The following is a 22,955-nucleotide window of genomic DNA, read 5'->3' on the forward strand; positions in this document are numbered from 1 at the left end:
CGCTTTTGTCTGGTCCGGTCTCTGGGTCTGCGTAGAGGTGAATACTACTCTTGTTCTGTGGGAAGGGGCTCAGGAATGTGGCCTTGGTGTCTTCCCGAGACCTGAATGTAGCCTTATCTTTCAGGGATGGCTCCCCGTACTGTGAGAAAGACTACCAGGGGCTCTTTGGGGTGAAGTGTGAAGCCTGCTTCCAGTTTATCACAGGAAAAGTCCTGGAGGTAAGTACAGAGGGGTCCCCTCAGAACGCCACCGTTTGCCGAGGGCGCACTCTCATCCCTTGCGTCTTCTCCTGAGGAGGAAGGAGAGCAGCTGTGGGCGACTGTCCGAGAGGATTCATGTGCTGTGCTTACCTTTCTTCCAAATGCCAAGGGGAACTTGGAATGATAGAGAAAAGAACAGACCTCCCTGGCTGGCAATTAAGCAGGCATTTTTTTTCTTAGAAGTAAGACTATGGCGTCAGACCCTCTGTGTACATCTGTGTTTGCCCATGGGTGTTTGTCCGTGTAGACCTCAGAAGCTCAGTCTGAGAAAGGAAGGAAGTGTGCAAGGTGAAGGCTTTGACTTCTCTGCCCTGAGAAAGCCACATCCGCTGTGATGTGAACTCTGTGACCCTGTGACTGGTCTAAAGGAATCCAGTCAAATTCAGGTGTGACTGCTTCTAGCCAGAGCTTTGTTCCCGCCTCCTCAGCACCTACACTGCCAGCACCTGCCTCTGGGCCTAGCTAACTCCTCTTGGGCGAGAGAGGCTGCAGCAAGGGATTCTGGGATCAAAGAAATTTGAAATCTGGAATTTAGAGAAAACCCACAGAGCATAGTTTCTCATAGAACAGTGGGGGAGCATCAAGCCAGAGGGGAAAGTAACAGTTCACACACACACACACACACACACACACACACACACACACACACACACCCCTTCCTGTCCATAGGGCAGAGAGGCTGTGCAGAGCCAGGAAGTCCAGCAGTTTTAGCCTGCCGACCCTACCAACCCATCATGCGGGTCCCTCGGGTGCTGAGTCCATACAGCCAGAAGAGTATGTTTAAGAGACACAGGCTGTCTATCCTCAGAGTCCTTATGGTGTTTCTGGCCACTCTGGGGGATATCACAACAAAGGTTGAGAGTAATCTCCCCAAATCCCACTACAAGTTCTTCCCACAAAACATTGAGGGATTACCATGGACTAATTGTCCTGAGGAGATGAGGAAGAAGCTGTTGTTAAGTAGAGTTGCCCAGTAGTCTGAGGGAGAAAGGTCTAATAAAAAGGGTCACATGACAAGGACACAGGACACACAAGAACAGAAAATGAGCATGGGGGCTGGAGAGGTGGCTCAGTGGTTAAGAGCACCAACTGTTCTTCCAAAGGTCCTGAGTTCAAATCCCAGCAACCACATGGTGGCTCACAACCATCCATAATGAGATCTGACGCCCTCTTCTGGTGTGTCTGAGGACAGCTACAGGGTACTTACATATAATAAATAAATAAATCCTTTAAAAAAAAAAGGAAAAGAAAATGAGCATGTGGAAAACTGGGGGAAGACCCCTCCAGGGTCACAGTCAGAAGTCTGAGCTTTGTCAAGAGAAGTGAGGGGGACTTAGGCTCTGTAGCTGCAGAGTCACAGGACGGAGTCAGGCTGGGATGGAAAGAATAAATGGGAGTATTCAAACACCTGTGCACACACATTCCCCACCCACTGTTGACAGCAGAGGGAGGAGGAAACGGAAACCACCCAGTCACACCCCCCATAGGTGTCTGTGAGACCCGCTGCACCACAGATGAACCGTAAGTGAAAGATGGGAGGCGGGGATGTGGTGATCAGACCACGCAGAAGTGGAGCCCATCACCAAAGGTCTAATGATTAGAAACAGAAAGCAGACTGCTGTTTGCCAAGGGCTGGGGAGAGAGCAGTGGTGACTGTTTCCGGGAGAGTTTCCATTAAGCAAGTGCTTCAGAACTAAATAGGAGAGGTAGTTACGTGGCATTGATAGTTCCCTAGGTGCCTCTAGGTTGTTGGTTTTAAGATACTGCATTTTAGACTACATGAATTTTGCCTTGAATCTAAAATTTAAAAACCAAAAAAGGTTGTGAGGAAAAGAGGCAGGAAGATGTGGAACTTGGTACCCCAGTTTAAGGTCATGTGTTCGAATCAACCTTTTATATATATACAGTCAACAGGAGGAAATGTGTTCCCCAAAAGCCCTGGGAGGGAAAGGCCTGTCTGTTTTTTGCATGCCTGCTTATGTTTACGTCAACAGCTACAGGAAGGAATCTATAAACTATAGCTATAATAGAACACTCCATTTTGAAGGCATCCTGGTCCCTCATGTTTTCTCCCTCAGGCTGGAGTCATAGAGGCTGTCAGGGGTCTTGTCCCAAATTGGCCTAAGGTATCAGGGAAGGCCTGAAGAGTTTAGGGCTTGGAGACATTCCATACAAAGCATCCAACATCAGTCAGCCTGGGAGTGGTTTGCGTTTTCAGTTTAGATTAGAGGTCCACCCAGCAGGCTTGGTCCTCCTCAGATGGGTGTGTGACCCAGAAAAATGTCCTGCAGGGCCTAGGGTAAGACATGTGACTGCTAGTGACTCAGCTGGGCCTAGTCACCAGGAGGAAGCAGGACCAGTCTCCACGACCCACCTCCTCTAAGCTTCATTCCCTGGCCCTGTTGATGAACCACTCTAAGAGCAAATGCTCCAAACAAAATGCTCTTTTTGTTTTAAATTCATTGTATCCATATGCCAGTGTTTTTATTTTCTTCATGGGCTGCAGCAGTAGTGACTTAAAACAATTTATTCTCTCATTTTTAGAGTCCAGGCATTTGCAACAATGTATCATCAGGGCAATTGTTCTCTAAAATGCTGGAGGAATGGTCCTTCCTAATCTCCATGCATCACTCCAGGTGTGCCACCTCCTCTGCCAGCTACCCTTTTACCCTTCCTCCGAAAAGGGCACTTATCGTTTTATGTAAGGCCATACACTCAGAGAGTCTCTTCAGACCCTGAATACCATTTCCAGATAGGTTAGCCTTTCCAGCTGCAAAGACTCGCTGTGGAGGCGTCATTTACTCATGCCATTCTAGAAAACCCAGAGACAGACCACCTAATGTGGGAAGACTGAACATCGGAGCGGCACTGACGCTGCTGCTTGTGCTTCTCCTAAAGGTGCTACCACGCACCCAAGGGTGCTTTGAAAAGAGAGGGGCCCCAAACAGCCTGTCCAGGTACAGCTGCGTCTCTTGTTGTTTCTCTAACATTTCCTGGAGAACCTCAGCTGTCTCCGGGCTGTCTTTCTCTCACAGACACAAAGTATCCATGTAGCTTTCAGAACAACATCCCGCCCTCACTTCTGCCATTTCTCTTTTGAGTTCTTTAAAATTGTCTTGAGACAGGTCTCATGTATCTCAGGCTAAGCTCGAACTCACCGTATAACCGAGATGACCTTAACTGTTGATGTTCCCACTTACATCTCCCGAATGCTGGGATGGCAAGAGTGGATCAGTCATGCCTGGTGGATGTAGGGCTGGGTTATACATGCCAGGCAAGCATTGTACCAACTGCGCCATTTATCCACCCCACCCCCAGAGTTGCAGTGCTCACACTTTCTTCAGCAGAGACCAAGTGGTTTAAAGAGAAAGGTGACAGGGAACCTAGGGATCTAGTCTTGCCTCTGGACCTCCCCCACTGGGCGACCTTGGACAAGCCTCTCACTGTCTTAGCCCATCTCGCCTTTCATTAATAGAACCATTCAAACTGCGTGCCTTAAACCCCAGGCTCGGGTGCTTGCCTCCCAGTGCCCTGCCCAGCACTGCAGCTCACCAGGGCTCTTCTCCACATCTCAGGGGTCAGAGCCCGCGCTCGGCTCAATCTAACTGGCCTGTCACACCCAGGCACGTGAGTGACGCACACACCTGTGTCACGCTTCTCTTTATTGCTACTTCCTGTTATCTTTACAAGAGTGACTGCCTTTGGGGACCATCTTGTTGTAAATGTCATGTCTTTAAAAATGTTTGCTGGGCCTGTGAGATGGCTCATCGGGCAAAGGTGCCTGGGGCTAAGCCCGGTGGCCCGAGAGTCATGGGACCCACATAATGGAAGGAGAGACTTGCACGGTGTGTGAATACTGGGGCTCTCACCCATCCATGCCCTTCCAACACAAAAATAAATGAATAAAGTGTAAGTGTTTTCTTAAAGTATTTACTAATTGACCTATAATCCAAAGGGCTTTCTGAAGGTTGTTCCGGCTGGCCTGATTCTTAATTTAAGAGGCTGGGAGCAAATTAGAGTGGAATGTTAGGGTTTGTTGATGACCTCCTATCTCCAGCGCCTTCTTTGACCTGCCCTTGGAATCAGCCCCTCCTGTTTCTTCTCCCCACCCCACTCTGGAAGCCACAAGGTGACTCAGGTCAGTCATGGGTTCTAGTGGACCTGGGTCTTCCCTTTGCTACAAATCTCTCACCTTTGATGGATGCCCCCAAGACCCTTCTCCCAGATGCTGAAAGCCATCTGTGTGAAGAAGCAACTGTAAATCACGGTGTGAGGATAGCAACTGAACTATAAACAAAGTCTGAAGAGGGGAGGGAAGGGGCTTGTCTGTGTCTCCTCAGTCCTGGGCTCCCTCATCGCTCCCAAGGGAGCCCCTGGGCATGGCTCACTCCCACCTAAAACAAGTGGCCCCAGCTATCATGCCCTCCGCCTTCTCTCAGGCGCCTGCTGCCTCCTGGGGGGAGGGGACATTCTTCTGTCCTTTTAGAAGGAGCCAGGCAGGAGCTGTGTCCTGGTTCTCACCACAGGGGTGGGAAGCAGTCTCTCTCTTCTTGCTTAGGTCATGCAGGCTTTCCTGGTTCCCCTCCCACCAGCCAACACCTGCAGGCTGTATCTGGTCTTTCCAGAATGTGTGGTGACTCCTGTTTTCTTGAGGTGTCACTGGGGACTGCGCTACTCTCTGTAACAGCTCCTGAAGGACCTGGCCCTTATGAGCCCCTTAAAGTTCCCTCCCCACTCCATCGCCCCCTTAAACCTCTAGCCCCTGTCCTGCCTTACTGGCTAAGTTGGATGGGATTTGTGCTTTCAAACCTCTCCTGCTCAACTCCTGGCTTGTGGGAAATGGGATCACAACGGGATTCAGTCAAATCCTTTCTCTGGATTCTCCAAGGGATTAAAAACCAATAGTGTCCTGTCTGGCTTTTTAACTGATTAGAAACCTGCTTTTCCACAAAGTGTGGGCCTTGGAGGACAGACGCACACTCAGTCACTTTAGAAAGCGAAGGCACTGTCCCATCCTTTTTGGTGTGGAGATTTTAGGCAGGTTTGGTCTTGTTTTGGACTAGTCTGTCAGCTGTGGAGAGAAACATAAGTTATCCTATAGCATTTACCCGATAGGTCTGGTTGTCACCTTCAAAGACATGATTTGCAAAAAACAACCTTCCTTCCTGGTTCTGTGTATCCCATCCCAGGCAGAGATGGAGTGACAGCCCTTGCTGGTGCAAAGGGCCTCCTGCCTAGTCCGTTCTGTCTTCACACCAATTGGGGCTTTTTTTTTTTTTTTAAAGAAAACCTTTCATGGATTTAAATATTTTTGAGAGTTGGGGAAGGGAAGGATCAGGTCTCTCTGCTGAGTTGGTAAGCTGTGCTGTGCCCCAGGGGACTGGGAGCCACCACAGTGTTCTGACTTTGCGGACATTTCTTAACATTTGCGAGTCATCTCAGAACTATTGAATTCAGACAGCAAGCCCTGTAAAGCGGTCCAGGCCTTCACCATGACCTCCATTAGAGCAGAAGCCACAGCGTGCTGGGGGATCTGGAGCTAATTAGCGATAGACTGAAATTAGAAAACAGGTCTGTCGGTTCTCAGAAGAGGGACACGTGTTCCTGCACAGCCATCCACAGTCGGGTAACTGCTGGAAGAGTAGCTTGCTGAGGGACCTGAGTTTAAGGCTCCTGGTGGAGAAGCCGGTCTCATTAGTCCTGTTACACCTGTGCGGGAGACAGACGTTTGCTCATCCATTGCTTTTAGTGTTTTTACCAACGCACACTGCCGCTGAAGACCTTGCCTCTGGTCTGTTGCTCTTCTGCAGAGTCAGACTTCAGGGCGGCTCGACCTCGTTAATCAGCAGTAGGCCACCAGAACACCTGGCATGGCCCTCAGAGAACACTGAAGGGGAATAATAATTCATCTCCTGCTTGAGGGCTCAGCCTCCTCACAGAGCTCTGGTCTGGGATTCTTCCTAGAAGAATCCACAGATATGCTAGAAAGTCTTGTGAGGCAAAATGGAACTAGAGATACTTGTCACGGTTCCTTACCCCCAGACTATCGATTGGTGGTTAGAGCTTGAGAAATGGCTTCCAATTTTTGTTCTGGTTTGGAAATGGGATCTTGGTATGTTGCACAAGATGGGTTTGCAGCATGGAACTGCTGGACTCAGCTACAGGAATAGGTGAGACTATAGGAGGCCATTATACTACCACACCTGGCTTGAAATGGTTTCATTGTAGAAATGGTGATATGTCTACATAATGGAATATTACCTGACCCTGTAAAAGGGTGAAATAGTGATTCATGTTATATCATGGATGAAACTTGAAAACACTCAAAATGAAATGAAAGAAGCAAGTCACAAAAAATCATGGGTTATATGATTCTGTTGGTGTAAACTGTATAGATTAGGAAAGTGTATACAGATTGGGAGACAAAAGTAAATTAGTGGTTTCCAGGGACTGGGAGGAGATCAGGTGACTGGTGATGGGTGTTTCGGGTCAGGGAGGATGAAAGCATCCCTGAATTAGACAATGGTGTCAGTTGCACAATTTTGCTGATATATTACAAAATGCTGATGTGTGTGCTTTAATAATGTGAATTTTATAACACCTAATTTGCATCTTAACCTGAATGCATACACAGGTATGTGTTATAAGCAAACATACCTGCTCCCTTTGCAGAGACTAGGGTGACTGTTGGGATCCTGTTATCCTGTGTCTATAAATGACTCTGGAGTTGTGTGTGTATGCCTATACATAGACATACACACACTGCAATGCATATACATACATATACATACGCACACATGCACACACACACACACACACACACACCAGCACGATCAGAAGCTGTCTTAGCTGCGTGCACTCTATTTCACAGTTAACTGGATAGACCTGAGAGCAGAGAGGAGGAGGAGGCGGGTCATTACCGTGCTTGTAGTCTTCTTTGTCATCATCATCATCACCACCATCTTCATCACCATCTTTGCTTCTAGCCCAGACAGGCTTGAACTCTCTGTCATCCTCACTGGGTTCTTTGTCAATGTGGAAGTAAAACTTCGGTTCCTTTCTGGGGCCACTGGTTGTCACAACTTGCAACTGGGCCCTTGATCCTAGAGGGTGATTAGATGGATGGGAAAGTGACCTTGATTTTAAATTTAACCCAGGGTCTGTGTTAGCTGTGGTACTCTGTTTGTAAAGAATAACTTTACCCCTCCCATTCCTAACAATTGGAATTGCCCCACTTGGAATATGAGGAAATGGCTTGAGGAGGATATGCCAGGCCCCCCCACCCCCACCCCTTCACCCCCATCTCCACTTCTCTCTCACCCCCAGCCCTGCCCCCACCCACTCCCAAGTCGCCTGATTCTCTCTGGCATTTACTCTGGTGGAAATGTGTTGCCAGAGGAACTGAAGACTGTTCACAGCCGTAAAGATTTGATATTTATGGAAAACTCACCCCATTTCCTGTCAGAACAAATGGAGGCGCTTCCTTATCCGGAAATGACAGTTTGAAAAGAATTTGTATTTATCTTGAGTTGAAACGATGTTTTTGTTTTTGAGGGTGATTTTTAACTTCAGAGAGTTAAGTCAATTGGAGATTTTTCTTTCCTTTCCTCAAACATATAATTTTATTTTTTTATTGTTGTAGAAACAATGTATTATTTTCTTATCTGAATCAATCAGGCTTTAAACTTAAGAACTGTTACTTAAAAATACTTTCTATGCCAGCATGTTGATGCACACTTTGAATCCCAGTATATTAGACAGAGAAGCAGGCAGCTCTCTGAGTTTGAGGCCAGCCTGGTATACATAAAGGGTTCTAAGATCCAGGGCTACATAGAAGACTCTCAAATGGGAGGGAGGAGAGACTGGAGAGATGACTCTGCACTTAAGAGCACTGGCTGCTCTTCCTGAAGACCCAGGTTCAATTCACACACCTACATGGTGACTCATAAGTGCCCGTAACTCCAGGCCCCATGGGAGGTGATGTTCTTTTCTGGTCTTCTCAGGTGTTGCCTGTATGTGGCACACGGACATATATGCAGACAGAACAGCCATACACATAAACATAAGAATTTAAAAATTAGATACACACGAGCATCATGAGAGACTCCTACTGTTCAGGTGAGCTGAATTTTGAGGTTCAACAGGATCCCCCTCTATCCCCATGAATCCACTTGGGTCTGCCCAGCGGGTCAAGGATGGCCGGACATCCACACCTGGTCACTCCAAGCCTGTTCCCTCCGCTGGGCGTTCTGGCTGCAGCAACCCCTCGTGCGCTTCAGAGTTTCAGCTCAGCCTTGGCCTTGTGTCTTGGTTCACTTCACCTCTTTGCACAAGTGTGTACATTTGTGAAAATTAGCCGGGTGATGGTGGTGCATGCCTTTAATCCCAGCACTTGGGAGGCAGAGGCAGGCAGATTTCTGAGTCTGAGGCCAGCCTGGTCTACAGAGTGAGTTCCAGGACAGGCAGGGCTACACAGAGAAACCCTGCCTCAAAAAACCAAAAAAAAAAAAAAAAAAAAAAAAGAAAAAAAATTGTGAAAATTGCACCATCTGAAGCTCACCAGGAAGGCTCCCTGACACCAGGAGCGGTGAAAGCATTTGGAACACACACACACACACACACACACACACACACACACACACACACACATATACCCTGACTGGCTTCCTCTCCTTTCCTGTACTAGCAGGCCCTTTACACCGATTGTGCTGGCTTCCTGTCTCATGGAGGCCATTGTGCCAGTTCCAGCAGATGGACCTGGTTGTGGGTTGCCAGCTAGCCAGGAGGAGAGGGGTTAGGGCCATAGCTCATCAAGCCCAGCAGGAATGAGCGAATGCAGGGATCCCTCCCCCTAAAGGCAGACTGTGGAGCAGGCTTGCAAACTGCCCATAAGCTCTGTAACCAGGGCAAGACTATGAATCTCAGAAGTAGACGTGGAATGTGGACTCTGGGGACTTGGCGTCTGTCGCTCACTGGTGAGGTAGGAGGAAGAGGAAGGTGCTGTGTGACCACACACTGCATTGTTGATCCCGCTGGCTGCACTCAGCTGGGCAACCCTCGGAGTTAAATGGGGATCACAGAACTCCTTCCCATAGGTGTAAAGCAGGGCTGGGCGAGCTGCCTGGGACAGTGTCTGGCATCCTGGGCCAAAAGGAGTGTTTCTGTTGTGCTTTATTTGTTGATTGATTGTTTCCGTTTCTCGTACTTAAAAAGGAAGGAACAGATTCTGTAAAAACCAATACCTTTAACAAGCCCGAGTGCTGGAAGGAGGCTGGCTTCTTCTCCTACCCTGCTCTGTTTACTCTCTGAGCAGAGGCAGGCAGGTCTCCCTGTGTTCAAGGCCATCCTGATCTGTAGAATAAGTTACAGGACAGCCAGAACTACACAGAGAAACCCTGTCTCAAAAAACCAAACCATCAATAACAAAAGAGCATTAGCTGCTCTTCCAGAAGACCCAGGTTCTATTCCCAGCACTCACATGGGCGGCTCACTGACAACTGCTTGCTACTCCAGTTCCAAAAGACCAGCACACACGTCTCCGGCTCCTCCATGCACATACATGGTGCACATAAACACATGTAGACACATACATATAGAATAAGTAAAACTTTTAAATGTGGTTAACAGTCTCGATGATGCTTTGAAATGAAAACCTCTTAAGCAGCTTACTGTTAGATATCCCATGAGCTGAGTCTTCCATGGTTCCACGGGGTTTTCTCTGTTAGTCTTCACTAGTAGCTAGCAGCTAGCAATGTGATAACAAATGGGTCATTTTCACATTGTAAATGTCCCCGTGACCTTCAACCAAAACCATGAAAGATCACCCGCCCCAGTTTTCTCAGCACCCCACTAGAAACCCACTCTTTGCATATGAAATGAATGGCTCTTTAGCTGCCTTCCTGCCCACTAATGTCTCTCTCACTGCTTCTGCCCGAGTCTGTTTAAGCATCAGCTCCTGCGGGCTTCTTGCTCTACCCGGTTGTTCTCCATAATGCTGGCCCATCATCCTTACCGGCCTCCACCTGTATTCATGCTGACTATGAGGAATATTGAGGTGACAACTGTAGTGGTTTGAATATGATCAGCCCAAGGAGTGGCACTGTTAGGAGGTGTGGCCTTGTTGGAGTAGGTGTGGCCCTGTTGGAGTAGGTGTGTCACTGTGGGTATGGGTTTTAAGACCCTCGCCCTAGCTTCCTGGAAGTTAGTATTCTCCTAGCGGCCTTCAGATGAAGATGTAGACCTCTCAGCTCCTCCTGCACCATGGATGCCTGGACACTGCCATGCATCCACTTTGATAATAGCAGGCTGGACTTCTGAACCTGTAAGCCACCCCAATTAAATGTTGTCCACATAAGAGTTGCCTTGGTTACAGTGTCTATTCACAGCAGTAAAACCCTACGTAAGACAATGCTGAAGAGGTGTCTTGACTCCTTTGCTTCTAGTCCCTGCAACCTTGGCTTTAGCACTGAGTCTCCATGGAGCAGGGTTTAGCCAACTACCCAACAATGAATATTCATTCTACTTGTGGGCTATACAATTCACCCATGTTAGGAAGAATTCTGTGATCTTTGGTGCCTTTACAGAATTACGAGCCATCACCACAGCCCAGTTTCTGAACTTACTCCATCATGTTTTGTAGGTGTTATGATATATCATGCAGGGGTGCCTGGGAGGCCCATGCCAAGTTGTCCCCTGAGAAATCTGAGAAATTGTTCCATCAACAGACCTGGTATCAGAGAGGTCTGTTTGGGGGAAGGAGGGGAATGGGGGCCTGGAGAAGGGATAGAGGAGGCAGATAGTTGGGAGCAGAGCCACAAAGGCAGAGAAAGTAGGGGATAGAGAAAGACAGAAAGAGAGGCTGGCTAGGAACAGAGAGAGAAGGGGGAAGGGAAGGGAGGGAGGGAAAGAGAGAGAGAGAGGGGGAGAGGGAGATAGAGAGGGAGATAGAGAGGGAAAGGGAGAGGGAGAGGGAGAGGGAGAGGGAGAGGGAAAGGAAGAGGGAGAGGGAGAGGGAGAGGGAGGTAGTACCTAGCAGTCTTCTCGCTGCTGCCAGGCCACCTGCATCTGGCGGTGGGTAGGTGATGACTTAATCTATCGCTAGGTCCCTGGGAGGAGTCTAGAGGAGTCACCTGTAAGCCAACAGTAGGCTCTTCCTTTGGTGTAAGTTCTCATTGACTTTTCCCAAGCCATGTCCACTGACATAACAGGGACCCGCCTGTTGGAGGCTGTTTGTAGCTATTCATCACGGCCTCCCATCCTTGTTTGTTACCTGAGTCTCCAGACCCTACCTGGCAGCTATTTTTTTAAGTCCTTTTCATGAAGAAACTCACAAATTCGGAATTTTTCTCAGTAAACCCTGAAGATAACTATTTCCCTTTTCCCCTCATCCAAGACCACAGAAGTCTTTAAATAAGTAAAATCAGACAAGAAACAGACAACGCTCACTTAGGCGATGTAGAAAAAGTTGAGGATTGATGGGAAGTGAGCTCAGCTCTTAACACTACAGTCATGTGACTTATGACTTAGGCCCAGATGAGTTTCCCTGTTTCCCTCCAAGGACAGGTTCCTGACTCCTCTAACAAGCATGAGCACTTAGAATGTAATGGCTCACTCTCGTGTTATCTCCACAACAAAAATGTTATTCTGTGTTGTATTCTATTTTTTAATTGTGTGAGTGTGTGTGTGTGTGTGTGTACACATGCACAAAGGTGTTGTACTGGTTGCCTATGAAGCTGGCAACTGGGGTTGGAGTTTCAAGTGGTTGTGAGCTGTCAACATGGGTGCTGGAATCCAAACTGGGTCCCCTGGAAGAGCAAGCTCTTCACTCTCTGTCAGCTCTCAGACTTTACCCCAGAGAGCCTGCATAGGGAGTTCAAGCAGGGGCAGTGTGTGTGTGTGTGTGTGTGTGTGTGTGTGTGTGTGTGTGTGTGTGTGTGTGCGTGTGTTATATTCAGTGCTGCTGTAAGGGGTTCTGGGCTATGGAGGCCCACAGACACCACTCTGAGAATCTGTCCCTGTAATGGAGGGTTTGACTCTTCAGAAGAAAAGCCCAGCCCTGTAATTATCAGGGTGTGCAGCTAACAGCCTTTCTCTGCACTTCATAAGCTAGACTGTGTTGCCAGAACTTTTACGTTTCTCCAGTGATGGTTGGGACTGTTTCCAGTTAGCTTGGAGCGATTCTGTAGGTAGAGAAAAGGGTCTTTTATATGCTGGTGATTATGGTCGGTAATCACTGGGAATTTTCCCCAAATCATCTTAGTCTTGTTGAAAATATGACCAGAGCCTGGACTCCAAGGAAGGTCCCAAAAAGGGAGCTGCATGGCAGACTTCTGGCTCTGGTTAGAGGCTTGTTCACCTAAGCCAGTGACCTCACTTCCTGTCACAGGTCCTTCTGCGATTTCTGAAGAAAGCTTTAATTAAAAGTGAGATAATATGTATAAATTGCCCAGAGCATGGTAGGCATTCAGCATTCCCCCACGACCCCCAACACACACATACAGGTGCACACACACATGTGCACACACACACACACACACACACACACACACAAGATAAAAGCCTGGTATAGGGCTGTCAAGATGGCTCAGCAGGTAGAAATACTTGCTGCTAAGCCTGGTGATGTTAGCGATCCCAGGGACCCATAAAGTGGAAGGAAAGAACCGGCTCCTGCAAGCTGTCCTCTGACCACCACACATGTGCCGTGACACCCATGCACGCACACAGTAAATAAATCAGTGTTGAGTTGTAAACACTGCATTAGCCATGTGTGCATCCCCATCAAGCCGGCCCGACAAAGAAGTGCTCTGTGGAGTTCTGAGGTTGGGGATGCATGTGCCAGGTCCAGCCCAGCTTTACTTCACTTTTGCATAGAACTTCACAACTTGCAAGCTGCGGCTTGGAGGAGAAAACTGTTTGCAAGCTACGCTCCCCACATACCTTCTCCTCTTCCCAAATCCAGAAAAGACACTTAAAAGCACTAGTCTCATTTGAGGCCAGCCCCGGGGACCATTGCTCTCAGATGTACAACGTAGTAGTTAACCCTGAGCAGCTGTGAGGAAATGGTACTTCCCTCACCTGCATTTAACAAAAGAAAGAATGTCAACCCCCCTCCTTTTCTGGAACATGGACTGGCCCGTTGTGGCTGCTGCTGTGTTTAGTCAGTGAAGCAAGGAGAGGAGGCGTTGAGAGGAGGGAGCCTGCCACACTGCTCTAGCTTCCTGTGAGTCTCTGGAGAGATGCGCGTAGCTGCAGCCCAGTGAAGCTGGTGTGTAAGCCAGCCAGGCAGGTAGGTGGATGCCTCAGTCTACCCGGTTGAGGTCTAGCATTCCCAAGGTGTTCTGAGCTGGCAGCCCAGAGGAGTTCTGCCCAGGAGAGCTGAGGAACAGGATCAAACCCACAGAACCCTGGCACAAGGTAAAGTGTGCGTTGCACAGGCACTCTTTCCCTTGGAGACATTCCTTAGCTCTCTGGTGGGCAGGCCTGGGAGCCACTGGGAACCTCCACATGTTGCCGGTTGCATTGTAGCAACAGAGACTTCTTCTATTACCCTGAAATGCATTTTATTGAAATTCTTGCTCTTTCTGATATTACAGTTCATCTCCCATAGGCAGAGATCTAAAGACACAAGAGAGATCCCGCCAGGGTGCTGCAGAGGGTGGTGACTTTTAAAAACAGTTGTGTTTGGATATGATTACTCCCAAGAATGAAAAACAATGTTTTAGGCTTTGGGCTTGGTCTGTCTCTGTTTCTGTCTCTTTGTCTCTGTCTCTCCCTCTCTCCCTCTTTCCTTCTTTCCCTCTCTCCCTCTCTCATTTTGTGTGTGTCTCTGTGTACCTGTGTATATGTATGCGCGCGCGCGTGTGTGTGTGTGTGTGTGTGTGTGTGCACTCGCACACAAACTTTTGGGTTTCAGAGCCCTGAGGAATTTGCTTTTGAGATGAGAGGACTCATAGTTGGAAGAAGTTGCTCTTGAAGATATGGACCCCTACTCAATTCATTACTGTAATGTGTGAATATTTTCCTTTAATAAAATCCTCATAACTGTAAATGAGGATTAATGTTTGGATAGTACTCTTTTATTCATAGTTTTTTTTTTTATTTTTACTTTATGTGCCTTGGTGTTTTGTGTGTATATATTTCTGTATGAGAGTGTCGGATTGCCTGGAACTGGTGTGAGCTACCATGTGGGTACTGAGAATTGAGCCCTGGTCCTCTGGAAGAACAGCCAGTGCTCTAACCACTGAGCCATCTCCTCAGCCCTTAGACAAGACTCTTATTTGTTTCAGCTGTGGTTTGAAAGAGCCCTCTTGTGTGACAACTCACCACCTTTGGATGAGTAGTGAGAAGAGTCCAGTCTTTATAATAAAAATAGTTTTCCTAAGATCCCAGCTGACCTTGCAGTTATATCGGAAAGTTTACTGTGCTTTGTGTGGACCTTTTAAAGTATGTTGTGGTAGCTACGAAGAAGATTTTAGATGAGAAAGTTTTACCCAGACTGTGATGGAAATAGCGCTCCCAGCAGGCAGCTGAGGTTGGAGATTTGGAAGAAATCTGAGCCGTGTTCCCTGTAGCTGCTGAGGAATGTTAAGAGGATGTGAAGTTATTTAGATCACCCAAACAGGTTCTGACAGGTAAATGAAAAAATAACTAATTAAAATATAATTGTTGCCATTCTGTAACTGGATCAAAAGGCGGGCTGGGTCTCAGGTGCTTCCAGTCCCTGATTTCTCCAGGCTTATAGGCTTGAGTTACTTTAAAGCAGGCGTTGGTGCCAGGCCTCTTGTGGAGCTGTGAATGGAAGTTGTGAGGAAATGTTTTAAGTGGGCTGCTTAAGCGTTTTCATGGGTCAGTGAGTTTAACCCTGCATCAGCGGTTCATCTAACAGCCGCGGGGCCACAAAGGGCTTCCTCTGCGGCGCTCTGTAGCTGATCTGAGAGGACTGAGCAGGCAGAGCCACCTGGGTTTTGTAATCTGCCGGGCCCTTCAGAACAGGGTTTTCTGCCTTTGAGCTGCTGACATTTTGGATGGAGTCATTCTTTGTGCCTAGGGACTGTCCTGAAGGATGTTGAACATCAGGTTTCGCTTGTACTTGCCCGGTGACAGTAGTACCTCCCTCCCCAGCCACAACCTCAGAAGCCTCCAGACTTTGCCAGAGACTCCCAGTGGTGGAAGGGGAGGTGACCGGCACCTGAAGGAGTTTTGCAGAGTCTCAAGAAAGTAACCAGACAGGCATTTTAGCCTTATCATTTTGGTTTGGGGTTGTCTGGCCTTTATCCGCAGGTCAGACACATCTGTCAGGTGGGGGTGGGGTGGGGTATGCCTCCTCCTCCTTTCCCCTCAGAGGCCATCTGGTAGTTTGTCACTGCTGTGGTTGTATAGTCAGGCACCTATATCTTGAGTTCATCCTGGAACTACTATTTTAAAAAAAAAAATGAAAGAAACTTACACAGTGACCCATTCTACCATGGGATCACCCACAGCCTATTTATTGTGCAGATAAAGGTGTTTTGGTATGTGGGTGTTGGGTGTGTCTCCACAAATGTTGGCCTTCATTTGTTTGTCTTGTTTGGGTGGTTGTTTGTTTTTTTACTTCTGGAGAAAGGTTTTCAACCCCAACCTGCCCCAGATGCCCCACCCCCATCTCAATGGTCCCTTACTGTTTTGTCAGGGAACTACTGTGCACAGTCTTTTTTCTACCTCTTAGGTAACAAAGGCTGGAGACTTTTGTCCATTGATTTGTTTATTTTCCTTTTAGCACGTGGTACTGTTTGTTTCCTTCAGAAGATAAATACATCTGAAACAATGTCTGCCTAATTAGATCTCACTAATTCTGGACAGCCAGATGTCCCAGCAGTGACTGTAAATTTCTTAGCTATATACTCAGAGTCTCTTAGAAGTGGCATTTGCCATGTTTTAAGGTGTTTCTAAAAAGAGCAAGGTGTGGCTATGATTTCCACTAGCAGCTGACCAGTTAAGCAAACACTTGCTGCTCTATTGAAAAGCTGGGAGAGGGAACTGGGCCACCTTGGTTTGCTGGAATGCATTCTTGCTGATATGGCTGGACTGGGCCATGCCATTATTATCAGAATTCTGCTTCTGACTGACAAATAAATGTATTTACCTCCTCCTGGAGACACCAGCCAGTCATGTGCATGAGTATGGCATTTCTCCACGTGTGCGCCTAGAAACATTTCCCCCTTACTAAAATCCATCTTCTCGCTGCTCCCTAGATCTCAGGTCCATGGTGCAGAGAGCTTGAGTGTTTAAGATCATTTGCTCTCAGCTGCACTCAGCAGTTGGTGACTTTTGGAAAGACCATCCAGGAGCTTGGCAGCAGGAGGGGAGGCTCAGACGGCTCTGATGGGGCAGGAAAAGGCAGGAGTGAAATCTTGGTCACTTACTATGAGAGTCACAGCCAACAAATACTCCCATTAAAAAACCCACAACGAGTGTATTTAGCTAAAGTTTTATATGACACAGACAGTTTTAAAATGAATACCCAAAGACCTTAGGGAAACTCCATTTTTATGCTTTGCAGTGGTGGAGACTGGACAGCTGTGGACCAGTGTGAGGGCAGGGCAAACTCACGTGACCTAATGAAAGTTGACAGAGGAACTAAGACCTGACTGTTAGGGGCCTCTGGCTCGGAGCATCCGTTCTCCTGGGGCAGGCAGGATTCCTCTGACCAGAGAAATTACCCCTAGAATGTCTTTCTGGCCAGCTCCCACACAGAGAGCTGGGGTAGGTCAGAGCAATAGCTCAAGGTTTTATGGCAGGCTTTGGTCAAGAGATGAAAACTCTAGTTTCTGTAATTTGCTCTGTGACAGAAAGAGCTGTAAGATGAGGGTGGGGTAGGGAAGGTTAGTGGGTGGTGCCTTCCCAGGCCTTTCCAGCTCTTTGATTTTAACCTCTTCAGTGCCAAAAGCATGCTTTGAGCGTTTGCTCCGGAGCTCTCATCTGCTAGCTGTGTCTACAGGTCTGGGCTGTGTGTTTTTTCAAAAGGATGTATCTCGTGCCGTTGTGGGCAGGTGTTCCGTTAAAAGGTTTGCAGACAGGCACTTTGAAGAATGTAGAAGAAGTGGGTCTGTGTGTTACAGTATTCAGAAGGGAAGAAAGGTTATAAATTCTTATTCACAAGATCCAGAAAGTGAATTTCTGCTGGTTTTGAAAGCCCCACAGGCTGACTTTGCCTCTGGCTTCAGTAAGATGAGAGCATGGGAACCCCAAAGGCCCTGAGGCAGAGGCAAGTCCTCGCATCCCCTTAGGACACTACCAGCCTGAGAAAGCTTGCCTTTAGAAGTGAGGAGATCCCCCCCTCGCTCCTTCTCACATGGCTTGATGTGGAGTCTCAAGACTGAGACAGGGTCACGGCCTTGCTACAGGATTCCCACCTTCTGAGGCGGCTACTGAGATGTGGGGTATGCTAGTGACCTGAACTCAGAACTTCCCCAGGATATGTAGGGAGTGAAGGTTGTAGTGAGAGATAAAGAAATTGGAGATCATTTTAGTGCCTTGCTTCAGTTCACAGACTGAACCCAAGCCCTGAGAGTGTGCATCTTCACAGAGGTGGCCTGTGTCACTCACTACACCTGTGTCAACCAGAGACACTGAGTTTTTTCCGCAAAGATTCCCAGGATGATGCAAAAACCTGGTTTGGGGATGTGGGTGGACGTTACAGTGTGTGTGTGTGTGTGTGTGTGTGTGTGTGTGTGTTGCAGGGGCGTATTAGTTATCTGTATATACATAATCAGTCCTCGAGACTCTTCACCAAGGGCATGACCAGAAAAGAGAGGTCCTACCATGATGTAAACATAGAGAAAAGTTCACACATCTGATGCCTAAACAAGAGGAAGAATTAGAAGCTTTGACATAAATGTTTCTGAGAAGTGATGCAGGCAACTGTTGTCATCTTTATCCACAGGTGACGGCACTGTACGCAGAAGCAAAGCTATCGGAAGACTGTGATTATATCACTCAGCTGCAAGGACTGAGTCTGGGGCTTTAGAGTTGACTTAGGGGCTGGAGCGATGGCTCAGGGGTTGTCAGCATTCGTTGCTTTCCCAGAGGTCCCAGGTTTAGTTCTTAATACCCATATCAGGGGGTCACAGCTGCCTATAACTCCAGCTCCCAAGGGCCTAGTGCTCTCTTCTGGCCTTCATGGACTCACACACACACACACACACACACACACACACACACACGCACGCACATACACACACACACACACACGCACGCACATACACACACACACACATATACACACACACACACACACAGAGACAGAGACAGAGACAGAGACAGAGAGACAGAGACCTATAGAAAGCCCACACATATACAATGCTGTAGATAAAATGATAAATAAGAAAAAGGAAGAGACAGCATTTTTAGGTCTCTGTCTTTTTAGTGAAGCTAGAAGATTGAAAGCAAGGCTCAGAGCAGCCTCAGGAGAGACACGCCCTGGTGTCTTCGTCCTTCACCACCCACAGAGATTTTGGCGAACACTTGACCGTGGTCTCTTCATGCTTCTGGTTGGCATTGTGGCCATTTTTTGCTCCTACAGTTAGCTGGGGCAGAAGCACTTTGCTTAAAACCGCTTTCATCTTCCCTTTCTGCCAACTAGGAGTTTTCTTCAATTGTTGTACTTCTGCGGAGCTGGCTCCTTGCATCCCTGCTTATGTTTGTATACCTTGTCCAAATAAACACACTTGAAAAGATAGAGAAATGTGCTTGGCGGAGCTCAGAACATCCCCTAACAGAACTTAAGAACAGTCTTCTGCTTTGTTTTTGGCAGCTAGTGAAGGATGCCAAATGTATCTAGTCTGGCACTGGATGAAAGACACCAGCTCTTACATAACAAAATTTAAATCGCCAACGGGGTAGGGTAGAGATATCCAGGTTTCCTTTGTGTTTTACAAAGAGTTTTCAAACATAAGGAGAAAAGTCCGCTTGACCCGGTTTGTTTTGCCTCCGAACTGCGGAACTGTGTAAGGCTAGCAATATCCCTTATCTTGGTTTTCACAGGCAACCTTGGGTCTTTTCCTGCCCCGTGAGCTTCTGTCTGTCCCTCAAGCATGTGCTGTTCCCATCTTGGGTCTTTTTTTGCACCCTTTCCTTTCGGCATGGAGGATTCTCTCACCAGAGGTCAGCATCCTTCTCCTTCACCTGCCTGTCGGTCCCCAGAGCTCACTCCCTGGGCACCTAGCCCAACCGTGACCCCAGGCCATCTTCTGTCCCCTGGCCTTGTTTTATTTCCCCCTGGAACCCTTTCCTCCCATATCTGAAATTCATATGTGTTTGTGTCATGTTTACTGTTAGCTACTAAGGCATGTAATCAGGTATTGGTGCCACCCATGCCCACACCGGGAGCTAAAGCAGAGAGGTTGGCAAGTGGGCGAATGGGCACTTGGATGGATAAATGGGCGATTGGTTGGATAGACGGACAGATGAGAGAGGAGGAGGCAAGAATGACCTCAGTCCTGTCTTGTGCTCACCCGTCACCTCATGGACCTTCCAGGACATGCGTTCTTGGATGCTTTTCTTGTGACAAGCTCACCTTGTACATTGTGCCAATCCCTGAATCCTATTGTGGACACCAGATCACACACCAGTCTTCCTCTCCATTAAGTTCCCGAGGTCAGGAACATCTAATTAAGGCCCATGATGGCTGTAATCATTAATTCACTCTTATTGCCATGGTATTTTTATAGGTATGTCTCATGAATTTTTTTTTTTTTTACCAACTCTATGGACATAAATAAGTAAGCTAGGGATGGCAAGATGGTCCCGCTGCCACCAAGCCACCTGCCACCTGTACCTGCCACCAGGCCTGATGGCATCCCTGGGACCCACAGGGTAGGAGAGAACAAACTTTGTCAAGTTGTCCTCTGCCTTCTACACATGCACTGTGGCACACAAAATAATAATCAAAAACAAAAAAGCAAGAAACAACAATGAAAAGTAAGCTGATCAGGGCCAGGGTTTGGAGATAGTTTCTGTCTTCCAAGCCCATATTCTGTAGGTTTCCAGTGACCCTCATCAGGGCCCATGCTGGATTTACAGGGCTGCCATGCATTGACCAAGTAAATAGAACCTAAAAATGCTGTTGCTTCCTTTTTCTTATTTATCATTTGAGCTAATAAACATTATTTATTTATAGCATTGTAAATGTATGTATGGGCTTTCTATAGGGTGCACTATCCATGGCATTTCTACGTGTAATTAGCCTGTCATAGAACATCCTCTTATAACGAACAGCACTTCAGAGATGACTTGACCCCCGCCCCATGCTCCATCTCTGTCTGTCTGTCCATCTGCCTGCCTCTCTCTCTCTCCCTCCTTCCCTCCTTCCCTCCCTCCCTCCCTCCCTCCCTCTGTATGTGTGTGTGTGCGCACATGCATGTGTGTCTGTCCATCTGCCTTTGTGTGTGTGTGTGTGTGTCTGTCTGTCTGTCTGCCTGTTTCAGAGTTTAACCTCGGGGTCCTCCCCTTGGGAGTTATCCACTTTCTTGCTGGTTTCTGAGGCTCAGTCTCCCACTGGGACCTGGGGCCCACTAAGTGGGCTAGACTGGCCAACCAGAAAGCTCCTGTCTCAGCTTCCTCAGTGCTGAGATTGTAAGAGCATCCATACCATCACGTTGTCTCTTCCCACAGGCTGGGAATCAGAGTCAGCTCCTGCAGGTGTGATGAGCACTCTCCTCGTACTCTCTCCCATGACAAACGTGTTAGTAAAAGTTCACCAGCCACTAAGTTCTGTGTCCCTTTGTTACTCCTAACACCACACTTGCCTGCTAAGGTAAAGTTTGTACAGAGGAGACATCACGGCGGCTATAGGTAGGAATTTTGTCTAGAGAAGACAAAGAAGAGGCCTAAAAACATTACCATGTTGGCATTCCTCTGCACTGCTTCTCATGCCCCAAGCCTCTGGGACCAGTCCTTGTGATCTGTGTGGCCAGGTGTGCTGTAGTGCCCAGGTGGACATAGGAGCAGAACCTGTTGCCAGCCTGTGTGACCAGGTGTGCTGTGGTACCCAGGTGGGCACAGGAGCAGAACCTGTTGCCAGTCTGTGAATTTCATGTTCTGAGCTGGCTTGGGGCTCTGACTTGTTTGTTGAGGCAGGCCTTTTGGTTGCAGGCCTCTTTATTTGCAGGCCTTTTTGGTTGCAGGCCTCTTTGTTTGCAGGCCTCTTTGGTTGCAGGTCTCTTTGTTTGCAGGCCTCTTTGGTTGCAGGCCTCTTTGGTTGCAGGTCTCTTTGGTTGCAGGCCTCTTTGTTTGCAGGCCTTTTTGGTTGCAGGCCTCTTTGTTTGCAGGCCTCTTTGTTTGCAGGCCTCTTTGGTTGCAGGCCTCTGGTTGCAGGCCTCTTTGGTTGCAGGTCTCTTTGGTTGCAGGCCTCTTTGGTTGCAGGCCTCTTTGGTTGCAGGCCTTTTTGGTTGCAGGCCTCTTTGTTTGCAGGCCTCTTTGTTTGCAGGCCTCTTTGGTTGCAGGCCTCTGGTTGCAGGCCTCTTTGGTTGCAGGTCTCTTTGGTTGCAGGTCTCTTTGGTTGCATGCCTCTTTGGTTGCAGGCCTCTTTGGTTGCAGGCCTCTTTGGTTGCAGGCCTCTTTGGTTGCAGGCCTTTTTGGTTGCAGGCCTTGGGGACCTCAGCAGGAGAGGTGCACTCACTGGTTTCTCAGGCTAGAGATGGCAGCCCACGCTGGCTAGTGGGGTACAGGTCTCTTGTCTAACAGAAGGATCTTCCGGCATATGAGTAGAGCAGAGGTGACCGCCTTGTCAGGCTAGTCCTTGGTATCAAGGTGCTTTCCTTGGCAACTAACCAAGTTTCGCCCATGTTCAGGACTAACCTAGCTGGTTCCCTTGTGCCTGGGTGGGGGACATGGTCATCAGGATGGTGGGGCCAGGCAGTTCATGGATGTCTAGGAACTCAGAAGGTTCCCGCCATCCTCTGAGAGGACCAGAGAGAAGGCAAAGAGCGCTTACTGTGGCGTGTGTTGAGGAATCTGCATGTCAGCCTGATGTCTAATTCAATCCAGCTTCTCCCTCCTTCCCAAAAACCATGAGCCGTTTCACTGGCTCTGAGTAGACATGGAATCAGAAGGACATGCAGGATACTCAAATGCTACTTGAGAAGTTGTAAAAAGTTAAAAATCAGGGTTAAGAGTGTAGCTCAATAATAGAGCAGCTTCCTAGTTTATACCACAGAAACAAATCAGAAGTGAGATTTTCTTTTCAGCTTATGCGTACTCACTAGTAAATACATTTTGTGAAGTGTGGTTGAACTGACTATGCATGATGCCATTAGAAATGGTTTCTGAGTTCAGTCATCTGCTCCAGAGTCGTTTGATATTTGAGATCGTGTATGGTCTCAGTTTATTCATGCCAACTTGTGCTATCAGAAATGGAAACATTTTGGCTTGCCTGTCCCCATTATAGCCTTGTTCTAGCCTGAATGATAGTTTCCTTGCTTCCATCTTTGAGTCCAAGGTGATTTCTGCTCAGAACCTATAGTATCAGATCAGGGACATTTCACAGATTCAATGAAGTCTCCAGAGAGCCAAGAGAAACAAACAATTGAACCCCACTAAGGAAGCAGCGCAGCTCCGGGCCAGGGCTGACCTCAGAACACTACACTTCAGGGCCTCCTCCCCTCTTCCCTCCCCAGGCTGCCTGCTCTAATGACCTGTCTACTTACTGTGCAAATAAAC

The 22,955-nt window shown here is 47.9% G+C and overlaps 1 protein-coding gene across 5 annotated transcripts in view; it reads left to right on the top strand.

Annotated features, from left to right (window-relative positions):
• Nucleotides 1–22,955, top strand: part of Ablim1 (actin binding LIM protein 1) — a 283,728-nt gene that overhangs the window by 185,926 nt on the left and 74,847 nt on the right. For all 5 annotated transcript variants that reach the window (XM_052182746.1, XM_052182763.1, XM_052182756.1 and 2 more), the window contains one exon: nucleotides 125–218. In XM_052182746.1, coding sequence (XP_052038706.1) covers nucleotides 125–218 — 94 coding nt within the window. The remainder of the gene's footprint in view (nucleotides 1–124; nucleotides 219–22,955) is intronic.

Source organism: Apodemus sylvaticus, chromosome 1 (assembly GCF_947179515.1).
Source record: "Apodemus sylvaticus chromosome 1, mApoSyl1.1, whole genome shotgun sequence".
Taxonomy (NCBI): Eukaryota; Metazoa; Chordata; class Mammalia; order Rodentia; family Muridae; genus Apodemus; species Apodemus sylvaticus.